The sequence below is a fragment of the Garra rufa genome, chromosome 13, assembly GCF_049309525.1.
Source record: "Garra rufa chromosome 13, GarRuf1.0, whole genome shotgun sequence".
Lineage (NCBI taxonomy): Eukaryota > Metazoa > Chordata > Actinopteri > Cypriniformes > Cyprinidae > Garra > Garra rufa.
Window position 1 is genome coordinate 33432059 of NC_133373.1, and position 15046 is coordinate 33447104.

The 15046-nt window shown below is 34.1% G+C and overlaps 1 protein-coding gene across 1 annotated transcript in view; it reads left to right on the top strand.

The window, feature by feature from the left end:
* Positions 1-15046, top strand: part of aig1 (androgen-induced 1 (H. sapiens)) — an 82157-nt gene that overhangs the window by 58846 nt on the left and 8265 nt on the right. The window contains exons 4-5 of the mRNA XM_073816798.1: positions 7021-7136; positions 10472-10635. Of these exons, the coding sequence (XP_073672899.1) occupies positions 7021-7136; positions 10472-10635 (280 nt within the window). The remainder of the gene's footprint in view (positions 1-7020; positions 7137-10471; positions 10636-15046) is intronic.

Here is a 15046-nt window from a genome sequence, read left to right on the forward strand (position 1 = left end):
AACTGGGTCACGGTGAATCAGAGCTGATTAACCTTCCTATCTGACTTTTGATTGACATTGACCACTTTTCTTGAACATTACAGTATCTGTTTTGTTAGCAGTAACGTGACTCATACGGTAAGTAGCACATCATGGGTTCAGTCACAGATTGACACACATACACGAATAAGCTGCTTTCTCACTGACTGTACATCTCAGTCCTCACACTTGTCAGAGACAAGTTCAGACCTGCCGATCTGATGAGACGGCCTTAAACACCCAGCATCCGAGCTTGGAGCGGGCTGGCACGCTCATACCTAGGGAAAGCCCAGCAAATGTGGTCTGTTTTTTATTTAGTGTGGAAATATGATTATGTGTTGCAAAAGGGGCTTCAGTAAGAGCTGTGGTGGCATGTTAAAAGCATATCAGAACATCAACATGTCATGTAATTTCGGTAAGGCTCGTAAGTCTTCCTTTGGATACCGTTTCCACCACAGACGTGGGGTCAAATGAGGCAAGATCAGCAGGGGATGAGAGACTTTTGACTGTCTCTGTGTAAGAAGGGTGCCATCTGGTGACTAACAGAAGAAGTGAACATGCAATGAAAGGAGCCCCATTTGATTGTCCACCCAAAATGTCAAATACTGTCACTAGTTCCTCACCCTCATGTCTTTCTAAACCTATATGGTTTTGTTTCTTCTGTGGGACACAAAAGAAGATATTTTGAAGAATGTTGGTATCCAAATAATTTTGGCTCCCACTGACTTCCATTATATGGTTCATAAATACCAAAGAGTGTGTTTCCACAACAGTATTTATAAAAAAAAAAAATAAAAAAAAATAAAAAAGGTAAGGGTAGTACTTTTAGTGTCTTTCCCTGGAATTCTGAGTTTATATCCCACAATTCCCACAAGATGTCAACTTCTAAAAAGTTAGAAGTTAGAGTTTATATCTCGTAATTCTGAGTTTCTCAGAATTGCCCAAAAAAAAACAAGAATTGTCAGATATACACTCCGAACTGCTAGAAAAAAAAATGTAAGATTAAAGATGCAATTATCTTTTTTGTTGTTTTATTCCCCCATCACTGAATAAAAAAAGGTAATTCTGACCTTTTTTCTGAATTGTGATACAAACTCACAATTCTTTTTTTTTCTTTCTCAGAATTGTGAGATAACCACAAATTCGCAAATTACATGTTCTAAAGTTATAAAGTCAAAACTTATAACAAATTTACAATTCCATTCTAAAAATTAGCAATTTTTAGAACTTTATTAACTTGCAATTGCAAGTTTGTAGACGTTTTTCCTGAACACGGAAGTAAGTCCTACTCTTAACTGTAAGAATGCTTTGCATTTCCAGTCTGCATTGTTTCTAGTCAAATTAGGGTATATTCCGAGCTAATAAACTAATGTTAAACCTATTAAAATGTTTTTAAAAAGCACATGGCTCCATAGCGCCATCACTTGGCAATGTCACAATGACCGTCATTTGTCAGTGCCTCACTTTAAAGGGATAGTTCGAGCATTTAAGACATGAAGTTGTATTCAATCCTTATCGTCACTATAGTGTATACACACTGACCCACACTGCGTTCACCTCCCTGGTCAGAGTTCTGGCCGCTGGAAGTTTTTCAAGAAAGTATCACGGTTAGTTTCCGGGGCCTCAAAACTGTGCGTTTTTACGTGAAAAAAATATATGCGTTTCAAAGCTTGATTAATTTACATCACAAAAAACACTCCTGACAAAAATCATACCTCAGTTTTAATCGGCACTATATTCTTTCCGTTTCCATCAATCCGCGCTGCTGTCAGTTCGCACGTTCCGATCAGCTGTTGATAGCGCGACTCGCTGACAACATGTCTGACTACGAAACTTCTGATGATGAAACCAATTTTAGCACAATGTCAGACGGAACAGACAGTATATATATTTTTATATTAGACCTCGTTTCACGTGATTTCCACAGGAGTCTAAACATCAGATTGTTTACTGTACAGTTTAGACATGGGATCTCCAGTACTCGTGAGCTACTGTCTTGCTGGTTTTAGTTTTTCTCTGATGCAACACACCTGACTCAAATCAACGGGTAATTAGCAGGCTTGTACAGAATGTCTCATTTGAGAAAGGTGTCCTGTCATAGGAAAACATCGAGCTGCAGGAATGTAGCTCACGATGACCGGAGTTGGAGATACCTGGTTTAGACCTACCTGTATGTGACTTCAAGCACACTTATAAACACGATGATACCGACACACGTTCCGCATAGTTACAGACAATAACGAATATAGCAAAGCATCATATTTTGTTGTGTTATATAGATTCAATTAAATTCATTAGTTATGACATTTGCCGATTTTCTCACCACATAGACAGTCGATTATTGTCGATGCTATCACTGCCCCGGTTAGAATATTCTCAGTGTAACGTTAGCCTAAAAACCGACGTTAGCTTCAAAATAAACCTGTCGTATGCGACATAAAGTTAGTAAATAGAGCTTACCCGTGGTACTGGTACAGCAGAACTCTTTAAAATCCGTTTTTTGATTTTTCCTCCTTGGTTGGGGATGTAAGTTAATCGTCTTCGCTGAAGTGAGCGCACACACGAAAATCCTTGATACTGGACATTTTAGCTCCCGCAGAGTAGCCGATGGCAACCAGCCAAAGCTGTCTCATAACTATATCCGAAACAGGAAAATGATGGAATCTGAACGGCGATCCCTGCACATTCTTGTGGTCACAACCTGGGAATTTACAAGTTCGCACCATTGTTAATTTTCTACTTTTTACGTCGTTGTCATTTGAGTGTGTAATGCAACAGCTGATCGGAACGTGCGAACTGACAGCAGCGCGGATTGATGGAAACGGAAAGAAAATAGTGCCGATTAAAACTGAGGTATGATTTTTGTCAGGAGTGTTTTTTGTGATGTAAATTAATCAAGCTTTGAAACGCATATATTTTTTTCACGTAAAAACGCACAGTCTTGAAAAACTTCCAGCGGCCAGAACTCTGACCAGGGAGGTGAACGCAGTGTGGGTCAGTGTGTATACACTATAGTGCTGATAAGGATTGAATACAACTTCATGTCTTAAATGCTCGAACTATCCCTTTAATGAGTGTGTAGATGACACGAAGCAGCGGACGTTAGCTACATTAAAAACAGATGGAAGCTATTTGAATGGGTTCCTATGGAAACCGGAACAGAAAAGCATTCAATCTGACGTTAGAATTCGTAATGGCGGCGCTCATCGTTTACTCAGGAAAAAGGTCTATATCATGTAGTTCTGAGAAAAAAGTTAAAAATGCATGTTTATCTCGCAATTCTGACTTTATAATACGCAATTGCGAGTTAAGTCAGAATTGTGAGAAATAAAATTCTGAGAACATATCAATTTTTTTACCGAAAAAGAAATGGACTCTTGCGTTATTATCTAACAATTCAGAGAAAAAAAGTAAGAATTGCAAGATATAAACTCGGAAATTCTAAGAAAAAGACGCAAATACGAGTTTATATCTCGAAATTCAGATTTTTTTTCTTGCAATTGCAAGTTTATATCATACAGTTATGAGGAAAAACGTCAGTATCTTGCAATACTGACTTTATTTGTCAGAATTGTGAGTTTATATCTTGCAATTCTGACTTTGTAACTCACAATTGCAAGTGAATATGTCAATTCTGATGAAAAAGTCAGAGTTGCGAGTTTATATCCGCATGAGTTAGGCTTGCAAATGCGAGTCAAAGTCAGATTTGTGAGATACAAACTTACAACTGCAAGTTGTAGTCAGAATTATGAGATATGAACTTGGAATTGTGAGATAAAAATGCGCAATTCTGACTTTTTTCTCGCAAATGCAGGCTTGTATCTCGCAATTCTGACTTTTTCTGGCAATTCTGAGTTTATATCTCGACATTTTGACTTTTTTCTTGCAAATGCGAGTTTGTATCTCGCAAATCTGACTTTAACTTACAATTGCAAGTTTATACCATGCAATTCTGAGAAAAAAAGTCACAATTGCAAGTTTATATCTCGCAGTTCTGAGAAGCAAAGTCTGAATTGCGAGAAAAAGTCAGAATTGCAAGATATAAACTTGAAATTGCCAGAAAACATCAGAATTGCGAGAAAAAAGATATATATATATATATATATATATATATAATCTCGAAATTCTGACATTTTTCCTTGCATATACGAGTTTCTATCTTGCAATTCTGACTTTATAACTTGCAATTGTGCGTGTATCTCACAAATTTGATTTTAACTGGCAATTGCAGGTTTATATCATGCAATTCTGAGAAAAAAGTCAGAATTGCAAGATAGAAATTCGTAATCTTAACTTTTTTCTTGCAAATGTGAATTTATATCTCACAATTCTAAAAAAAAAAAAAGAGTCAGAATTGCAAGATATAAGCTTGGAATAGCAAGAAAAAGTCAGAATTGTTAGATATTGATAATTCTGACTTTTTTTCCTCACAAATGCAAGTTGTATCTCACAATTCTGACATTTTCTCGCAATTCCGAGTTTATATCTCGCAATTCAGACTTCTTTCCTTGCAAATACGAGTTTCTATCTCGCAATTCTGACTTTATAACTTGCAAACTTGCAGTTTATATCTCATCATTATGAGAAAAAAAGTCACAATTGCAAGTTTATATCTCGCAGTTCTGAGAAGCAAAGTCTGAATTGCGAGAAAAAGTCAGAATTGCAAGATATAAACTTGAAATTGCCAGAAAACATCAGAATTGCGAGAAAAAAAGTTTATATCTCGAAATTCTGACATTTTTCCTTGCATATACGAGTTTCTATCTTGCAATTCTGACTTTATAACTTGCAATTGTGCGTGTATCTCACAAATTTGATTTTAACTGGCAATTGCAGGTTTATATCATGCAATTCTGAGAAAAAAGTCAGAATTGCAAGATAGAAATTCGTAATCTTAACTTTTTTCTTGCAAATGTGAATTTATATCTCACAATTCTAAAAAAAAAAAAAGAGTCAGAATTGCAAGATATAAGCTTGGAATAGCAAGAAAAAGTCAGAATTGTTAGATATTGATAATTCTGACTTTTTTTCCTCACAAATGCAAGTTGTATCTCACAATTCTGACATTTTCTCGCAATTCCGAGTTTATATCTCGCAATTCAGACTTCTTTCCTTGCAAATACGAGTTTCTATCTCGCAATTCTGACTTTATAACTTGCAAACTTGCAGTTTATATCTCATCATTATGAGAAAAAAAGTCACAATTGCAAGTTTATATCTCGCAGTTCTGAGAAGCAAAGTCTGAATTGCGAGAAAAAGTCAGAATTGCAAGATATAAACTTGAAATTGCCAGAAAACATCAGAATTGCGAGAAAAAAAGTTTATATCTCGAAATTCTGACATTTTTCCTTGCATATACGAGTTTCTATCTTGCAATTCTGACTTTATAACTTGCAATTGTGCGTGTATCTCACAAATTTGATTTTAACTGGCAATTGCAGGTTTATATCATGCAATTCTGAGAAAAAAGTCAGAATTGCAAGATAGAAATTCGTAATCTTAACTTTTTTCTTGCAAATGTGAATTTATATCTCACAATTCTAAAAAAAAAAAAAAGAGTCAGAATTGCAAGATATAAGCTTGGAATAGCAAGAAAAAGTCAGAATTGTTAGATATTGATAATTCTGACTTTTTTTCCTCACAAATGCAAGTTGTATCTCACAATTCTGACATTTTCTCGCAATTCCGAGTTTATATCTCGCAATTCAGACTTCTTTCCTTGCAAATACGAGTTTCTATCTCGCAATTCTGACTTTATAACTTGCAAACTTGCAGTTTATATCTCATCATTATGAGAAAAAAAGTCACAATTGCGATTTATATCTTGGAATTCAAACTTTATAACTCACAATTGTACATTTATATCAGAAAAAAAATCTAAATTGCACAATGTAAACTCAACTGTGAGAAAAAAAGTCAGAATTATGAGATATAAACTTGCAATTACCTTTTTTATTTTTTATTCAGTGGCAGAAACTGGCTTTATGTGATCAAAAATGGAAGTCCACGTGAAGCAAAACTGTTTACCAACATTCTTCAAAATATCTTCTGTTGAGTTCTACAGAATAAAACAAATCATACAGGTTTGAAACAGCATTAAGGTAAGTAAACGATGACTTTAAGTACACAATGAATGTCTGTTTTAAAATGATTAGCCTTTAATACTGACCTAATGTGCATCATGTCATCGTTCATTGCAACTTTTAACAAACCGTCAGCCTAAATATTTTCGCATGCACAATGCACATGGTAGCACTCTCATAAAAATGAAACAGATGTTCAGCTGTACATATAAAAAAAAAACAATAAACTATCTTGATGTTACTATCCATGACCTGAAGTGTTTATATTGGCTTGCATAGTGGCAAGTAATGTTTATAATAATGATAGCTCACCCGTTCTCATCGCTCACATGACAGACGTATCCCCCGCCCAGGCCCGGCTAGTCTAGCATGCCTCCATCTTTTCAGCTGCACGAAACCATGTCAGCTTGTTTGTCAAACACTCGGCTTCAATCCACACCCATTTCTTGTTTAAAGAGTATTTTGCTTGAAGTTGTGTAACCGTTCTATTCTTGGTCCTAACGCAGGTGGTCAGAAGAGTGGAACGACGAGTTAATCAAGCTGTTTGACATCTGTTTTGCATATATCACAATTCATGGCCTAGTTTTGCCATACATCACTTGCTTAATTTTGAGCAATAGAGATATAATCCAATGTAAAAGTGTTTACTGTATAGATCTGCATTTTGGTTGCAGGTGGTTATTTCTTGAAAAACTGCAAATTGTAATATTTATAATCTATTATTAGGATTTCAGAGTAAGTCAGATACTGAACATATCAGATTTATGATCCATCAGTCAACAGTGAATCCACATTTAGACAACGGAAGACTTCCTGGAAAATTCAGCTTTGCAAGAGGCAGCGCATTGAAATTTGGCGATCTTTTTATGCTTTAGAATCATTTGTAAAGCTAACTGTGATCTATTTCTGTCCTTTTCAGCACACAACAGTTCTTCCTTTCATCATAATTGAGATGAGAACAACACACCATCGATATCCCAGCAGGACCTGTGGACTCTTCGCGGTGTGCATGTTTGCTGTGGGATATGTTGTGTGGTAAATGTCTCTTTTCAGCACAGTCATTTTTAATATCTCACTGGGCTCATTTCCAAAGGGCTCCCTGTAGGTAGGATGATCAGGGGAAATTGGCTTTGCATTGTTCTAGCACAGTGTCAGTCAAAAGACAGATTCCATCTGGTCACCTGATCGTCCTGACCTCCAAATCATTCCCTTGTGTCTTTCTGCGCTGTAATTAATTTGCTTGAATTCTGGCACTTTGCACGAATAGGGTAAACTCTGGTCTCCCATTACATTGTAAAAGCATTAGAGGCACAAATCCCATGTAAACTATCATCTAACATGAAACGAACTTAGCAAAAGGAGAACTTTTTCAACACTTAAAATGAAGATTTTTGACTTATAGAAAATATAAGTTTATCAATAACTACAAACCAACATTTAGTTGAGCTAAAGGGTAAATATGTGACCCTGTTAGACATTTTGGTGTAGTTGAAAAATAACAACAGCAGCAATGAAACACTAATTACAATTACTATTATTTTAGTTATTATTAAATATATTGCATTATAATTAAATATAAATAATGTGAATTATTAATTATTGTTAAAAAATTACTTATTACTACTGCTTTTTGATAACAAACACTGGGAAAAAACACAAACCAGGGTTTTAAAACTATTTAGATCCTGTTTTTAGCTTAAAAACAACAACAACAACAACATATTTATTTTATTATTTTTTTTAATAATTTTAATACAAGGTGATGCAAAGAAGTAATTAAGAATTAATAAAAGTAAATTAATTTAATAATTAAATTAATTAATAATTACTCAATAATAACAACTACTTTTTTTTTGTTTAGAAAATAAATTCACACAAATCAAGTATTATTATTAAATATAATAAATAATTATTATTATTATTGGTAATTGTTTTTTAGAAATTAATACATAACAGGGGTTTTAAACTATTTAGATCCAAATTAGTCTCAAGTAATAATAATAATTATTATTATATTATTATTATTATTTGAGATTAATAATAATAATAATAATATATTTTTTGTAAATAACACATTTTAAAAATAAGCGTTTTAAAACTTATTAGATCTAATTAGTCTCACATAATAATAATACTTTGTTTTATTAAATATAATAATTGAGATTAACAATAATTGTGGGTAATAAGCTTTAGAAAATAACATTTCAAATTAGTCTAAAATATATTAATAATAATATTAATAATAATACAATTATTATTATTATTATTATTAGAAAATTTAGAAACACATTTACACAAAAAGGGTTTTCAAACTATTTAGATCCAATTAGTCTCAAATAATTAGAATAATAATAATATACAATAATAATAATAATAATAATATTATATTATTAAGAAACAATAATTATATTATTATTATTATTATTATTATTAATTTTGTTTTAGAAAATAAAAGATCTAATTAGTCTCAAATAATATATTTATTTTTAAATATAATTGAAATTAATAATAATTTTTATTTTTGGTAATAGATTTTAGAAAATAACATTGAATAAAATAAGGGCTTTCAAAATATTGAAAGGAAAGGAAAGGAGGTGAGGGGAGGCCAAGTATGGTGACCCATACTAGGAATTTGTGCTCTGCATTTAACCCATCCAAGTGCACACACACAGTAGTGAACACACACACACCGTGAACACACACCCGGAGCAGTGGGCAGCCATTGCTGCGGCGCCCGGGGAGCAGTTGGGGGAACGGTGCCTTGCTCAAGGGACTCACCTCAGTCGTGGTATTGAGGGTGAAGAGAGTGCTGTACATTCACTTCCTCCACCTACAATCCCTGCCGGACCTGAGACTCGAACTCGCAACCTTTGGGTTACAAGTCCGACTCTCTAACCATTAGGCCACGGCTGCCCTATATTTAGATCCAAATTAGCCTCTAATAATAATAATAATAATAATAATAATAGAAAATAACACATTTACACAAATAAGGGTTTTCAAACTATTTAGATTCAATTAGTCTCAAATAATATTAATAATAATACATATTATTATAATTATTATTGTTAAATATAATAATAGAGATACAGAATTATTATTATTGTTATTAATATTTTGTTAGAAAGTAACATGTTTGAACAAATAAGGGTTTTCAAACTAAATAGATCTAATTAGTCTTAAATAATATTAATATATAAACTTACATTAATAATAATTATTGGTAATTTTTCTTACAAAATAACATTTAAAAAAATAAGGGCTTTCAAACTATTTTGATCCAAATTAGTCTCTAATAATAATAATAATAATAATAATATTTTTAGCTCCAATTAGTCTCATATAATAATAATAATAATTATTATTATTATTAAATATAATAATTGGGATTAATAATATTGTTTAAAACATTTAGAAAACACATTTAAACAAATAAGGGTTTTCAAACTATTTAGATCCAATTAGTCTCAAACTGGCAACAACGTTGGAAAACTGCAAACCTCATATAAAATTAATAGAAAATAAAACCGCTCGTATAACATTTAGTTTGACCTCCTGAGGTTGACAAGCACCATTTGTTGGGGGAAAATTTTAAGAGTTTCAAGCCCTGTTATGTACCCAATTCATGGAAAGTGCCTTTTGTAGCTAGAACCCCAGTTTCGGTGCCCCAGAAACCTTCGCAAAATAATCAGCCAAGGATTTATTTAGTCTTGCGTATAACAGATTAATTGGCAATATGAAGAAAGTCCTTGGAGCCAAACTAAACTAGTCTGACAGCATGGAGGAGGCCTCTGTCAAAATCACCTTAAGTATAAGATTATCAGCACACACCTCTCTATCTTATTTCCCTTCGCTAAATTAAGCTGATTTAGGCATCGCATTTTATTTAGTCAGGGAATAAGACTTGCCCGGAGTTGTTAAATCCATAGGCAGCTTTACATGAGGATTACCTTCCAGAGACAGCTTTTATACACACCATTTCACAGGACACTCACGAGCCTGAGAAAACAAGCCGTTTGAAAAGTAGGTAGATGGGCCTTCTTTAATATTCATCAAATATTAAAGCGAAGGTTATGTGCACGGGGGTAGATTAAACAGGCGCAATCCATTACATAAACGGACTGTCAGACCGTAGATTATAACCATGTGACTGCATTAAAATCACTCCAGCAAAAAAGAATTTAAGCAGCACCGCATTGTAACAAAAAGAGCAGTGTCTCGCATTCACAGACATGAATGGTAGACACATTGACAGTGTGGTGACTGCTTCTGCAGCCTTTCAAACGCTGGATTTAGCAGACAGAAGGACAAACACATTAGACAGATCACGGGTGCAGAGGTAACAGATTTTCTCTGTCTCGCTCTCATAGGATGTGCTGGGTGCACAGCATGACGGGGGTGTGGGTTTATCCGTTGCTGGAGCACATCGGGCCCACGGCCAGAATTCTTTTCTTCATCTGCCTCACGGCTCTGATCAGCGTCTACTACGTCTTGGGAGAAATCTTGAACAACTACATCTGGGATTCCTCAAAGAGTAAGTTAAAGGGGTAGTAGTTCAGCCAAAAATGAAAATTCTGTCATCATTTACTCCCCCTCATGACCTTCCAAACCTCTACGAGATTCTTTCTTCTCTGGAAGACAAAAGAAGATATTTTAAAGAATGTTGGTAACTAAACAGTTCAAATCCCATTGATTTCTGCTGATACTGCTGAATACTATGGCAGTCGAAGACAGTGTTGGGGGTAACGCATTACAAGTAACGCAAGTTGCGTAATATTATTACTTTTTCCAAGTAACTAGTAAAGTAACACATTACTTTTTAATTGACAAGAAAATATCTGAGTTACTTTTCCCCCATTTATTGATTAAAAGCTCTCCTGTCTCACGTTGAGAGAAATCAGGAGTAAGATGTTATTTTAGTTCTAGAATAAATGTGAACATGCATTAATTCATCTCACTCACTAAAAAAACAGATGCAGTATTCCTCAAAATGAATAAAAACAGTGAAATTCAACGCAAACCTGCAATAATTAAATATGTTAAATAATACAAATATCCTTAATGTATTTAATCCCATTTTATTAACCGATGTCTTTGCTGCCGACCTTCGATGATCCAATTCATCCATACTAATAAGCAAAAATTACTCAAGATAATCTAACATTTGTTTTCCTTCTTTTTTTATTGCTGAAGAGTTTACTTTTTTCTTCTGCGGTCTACTATACAGACGTGAATTTACTCTTCTCTAAGCCTGAGGCTTTTGGTGTAAAAAGGCTTTTACATCTGCCAAAAATAGAACTTTTTATGTTAAAAACAAACAAGCAAGCCCTGCCCAGATTTAAAAAGCAACGCAAAAGTAATATAACGCATTACTTTCCTTAAAAAAGTAACATAATAAGTTACTTTTTAGGGAGTAACTCAATATTGTAATGCATTACTTTTAAAAGTAACTTTCCCCAAAACTTGTCAAAGATCTTCAAATTATTCCTCTTAAAAGGACAGTTCACCCAAAAATGAAAATTGTGTTATTAATTACTCACCCACATGTCGTTCCAAACCTGTACAACCTTCGTTCATCTTTAGAACACAAATTAAGATATTTTTGATGATATCCAAGAGCTTTCTGACCCTGCATAGACAGCAATGTAAATACCATGTTAAAAAAAGGCCAGAAGGACATTGTTTAAATTGTCCATGTGACATCAGTGGGTTAACCTTAATTTTATAGCTTTGATAGTAGTTTTTGTGCACAAAGCCCTTAGATTTCATCAAAAATATCTTAAAAATTAACAAATTAACAAAGGTCTTACGGGTTTGGCACTACATGAGGGTGAGTAATTAGAAATAAGGCATAGTTCATCCAAAAAATGAAAATTCAGTCATTATTATTCTGCAACCCTCATGTCGGATGTGAGGAACACAAAAGAATTGAAAAAGCACCATGAAAATAGTCTATATAACTGCACTATATTCCAAGTCCTGTGAAGCCGTGTGATGGCTTTATGTGAGCAACAAACTAAGGATGCACTAATATTAATAAATGGCTGATATTAAAATTCTATATGGTTTTGTCTAATTAATTAAGCTAATTAAATTAATGAAATGAGCAAATTAAATACATTTAATTTTTATTTTAATAAAGTTACAAGTGAATTTAGGAAAAATGAAAAATTGCATATTTATTTTGAGATTTGCTAAAGAGTACATTTAAGAGTCATATTAAAGGGATAGTTCACCCAAAAATTAAAATTCGTCATCATTCACATATATTCCATTAATATTCCATATTAATCTATTAGTTTTACAACGCCTTTATGACCTTTTTGGATTTTCCAAGTTATGCTTATGCTTACATGGACATCATGATGAGTAAATTAACATTTTTTGTTTTTTACAGATTTTAACTTCTAGCAATTGTTAGATGATAGCAAATGTAATGTAAATGTAAAAATAGAGAATGAGCATTAACAATTACAAATCCACCATTAAAGGAGAGGTTTACTTTGAGAACAAAAATTTACAGACAATTTACTCACCCCCTTGTCATCCAAGATATCATGTCTTTCTTTCATCAGTCGATAAGAAATTATGTATTTTTTGAGGAAAACATATTAGGATTTCTCTCCATATAGTGGACTTGAATGCCCACAAGTTTGAACTTCCAAAATGCAGTTTAAATGCGGCTTCAAGGGCTCTAAACGATCCCAGCCGAGGAATAAGGGTCTTATCTACCAAAAACAATTAGTCATTTTCTAAAAAGCAAAAATAAAAATTTATATACTTTTTAACCTCAAATGCTTGTCTTATCTAGCTCCGCGTGAACTCTGTGCATTCCGGGTCAATACATTAATGGTATGTCAAAAAAAGTCCCATCTGATTTTATCCTCCAACTTCAAAATCATCTTACCTTACCTTTTTTTTGTAAAGGGTGTTGGATCTTTTTTTCACGTTTACTTTGGTCAGTACTTCTGCAGTGATTTTGAGATTCTGCAATTTTGAGATTGGAGGAGAAAAGGGGATGAGATTTTTTTGTGACATACCCTAACTGTCTCGAACTGGAGCACAGAGTACATGCAGAGCTAGACAAGATGAGCATTTGAGGTTAAAATGTATATAAATTGTCCATTTGTTTAGAAAATGACAGATTGTTTTACTAGATGAGACCCTTTTTCCTCGGCTGGGATCATTTAGAGCCCTTTGAAGCTGCATTTAAACTGCATTTTGGAAGTTCAAACTCAGGGGCACCACTGAAGTCCACTATATGGAGAGAAATCCTGAAATGTTTTCCTCAAAAAACACAATTTCTTATCGACTGAAGAAAGAAAGACATGAACATCTTGGATGACAATGGGGTGAGTAAATTATCTGTAAATTTTTGTAACAACCATTTACAAACCATCTCTAATATCAGCCAATCAATGACTCACCTCATACCAAATTTAAATATGCTGTGCCAGAGAGGAAGATTTGCAGTAATAGCAAGTCTTTTCATCGTAAATTTATTGTGTGCTTTCAGAAGACTTGAACAAATAATTCACAAGCCAAATGGATTATTCTATATTAAAGACCAATTTGGAGTAGACGTCACAGTTACATCACTTGCAGCCGCACATGCATTGTGGGGGCAGAAAAACACTGGTAACAAGTAGAGGGAAATGTGTAAAATCCATGGAATAAAAGAAAAAAAACATTGTTGTGCCTTTGGATGTCAGAATCGGAATGCAAATCACTTTTATAGTATACTGTCATCAAAGACTTAATTTAAAACTAAACACAGATGTTTAATCGGACAGACTATGAATAAAACCTGCTATAATTACTCTACTTTGAAAGCAGAAATTTGATTTAAACAATAGGTCTACATAATATTCACATATGCAGTTCATAGGGGACATATTGTATTACAATAAATACTATTTAAACCTATAACATTTTACATAACATTTACCTAATTTATCTCACAATTCTGACTCTTTTCTTGCAAATACAAGTTTATATCTCCTAGTTTGGACTTGGATAACTCAACTTAACTCAACAATAGCGAGTTTGTCAATTCTGAGGGGAAAAAAAGCCAGAAGTGTGGGATATAAACTCATGATTCTGAGCCAAGGGGGAAAACAGAGAAGGACAAGTAAATTTTCCTCATCTGAATTGTGAGATATAATCTCGGAATTGTGAGAATAAAGCCATAATTTTGAAATATAAACTCAAATGTACAGTTTTTTATTGTTTAATTCCAGAAAAAAATGATTTTCTGCCACTAGGTAGGCTTCGTCCACAAAAAAACTTCACTGTCTTCAAACACAAAATTGGTCTATACTATGAGGTTGTTGAATGCTTGAATCTGATTGGCTGATGAACATTCTAAGGTGTGCTTACATGACCGTTTTAAGGACAAAAAACTGACAAATGTCTTAAAATAGATCATTTGAACAATCTCCTGAGGTGTGGTAACCGTAGTGGAATAATTAACTCTAATAATTCGAAAATAATGCACACCTCTGTAAACACCATCCTTTTGTGTTTTACAGAAAAAAAGAAAGCCCTACAGGTTTGGAATGACAAATGATTTTCGGGAGTGTTTTTCTGATTCTGTGTATTAACCACCATTGACTAGCTACAGTAAGTTTGTATGTTTATCATGTCTAGCTACAAATTTTTTTGCTCCCCAACCCACACCGGGATAACGGCTCTAGACATTATACGCTTCCCCTCAGGTACATATACATCCCGCTTAGCTTCCTGATGCACCCACGCACACTCCTCCACCTGTTAGCGCTATAGACTGGGAGCAGTGCATCGTGGGTGTAGTGCCGCCAAAGGCAGCGCGCAGCAGATGGGAACGGAGCCCGTGAGCAGTCTGAGAGCAGCAGACGGCGAAGGCTTCTCTTCCTCCCACCTGTTTGACACTGACCTGCAAATCACCGAAGCAGCACACACACCTC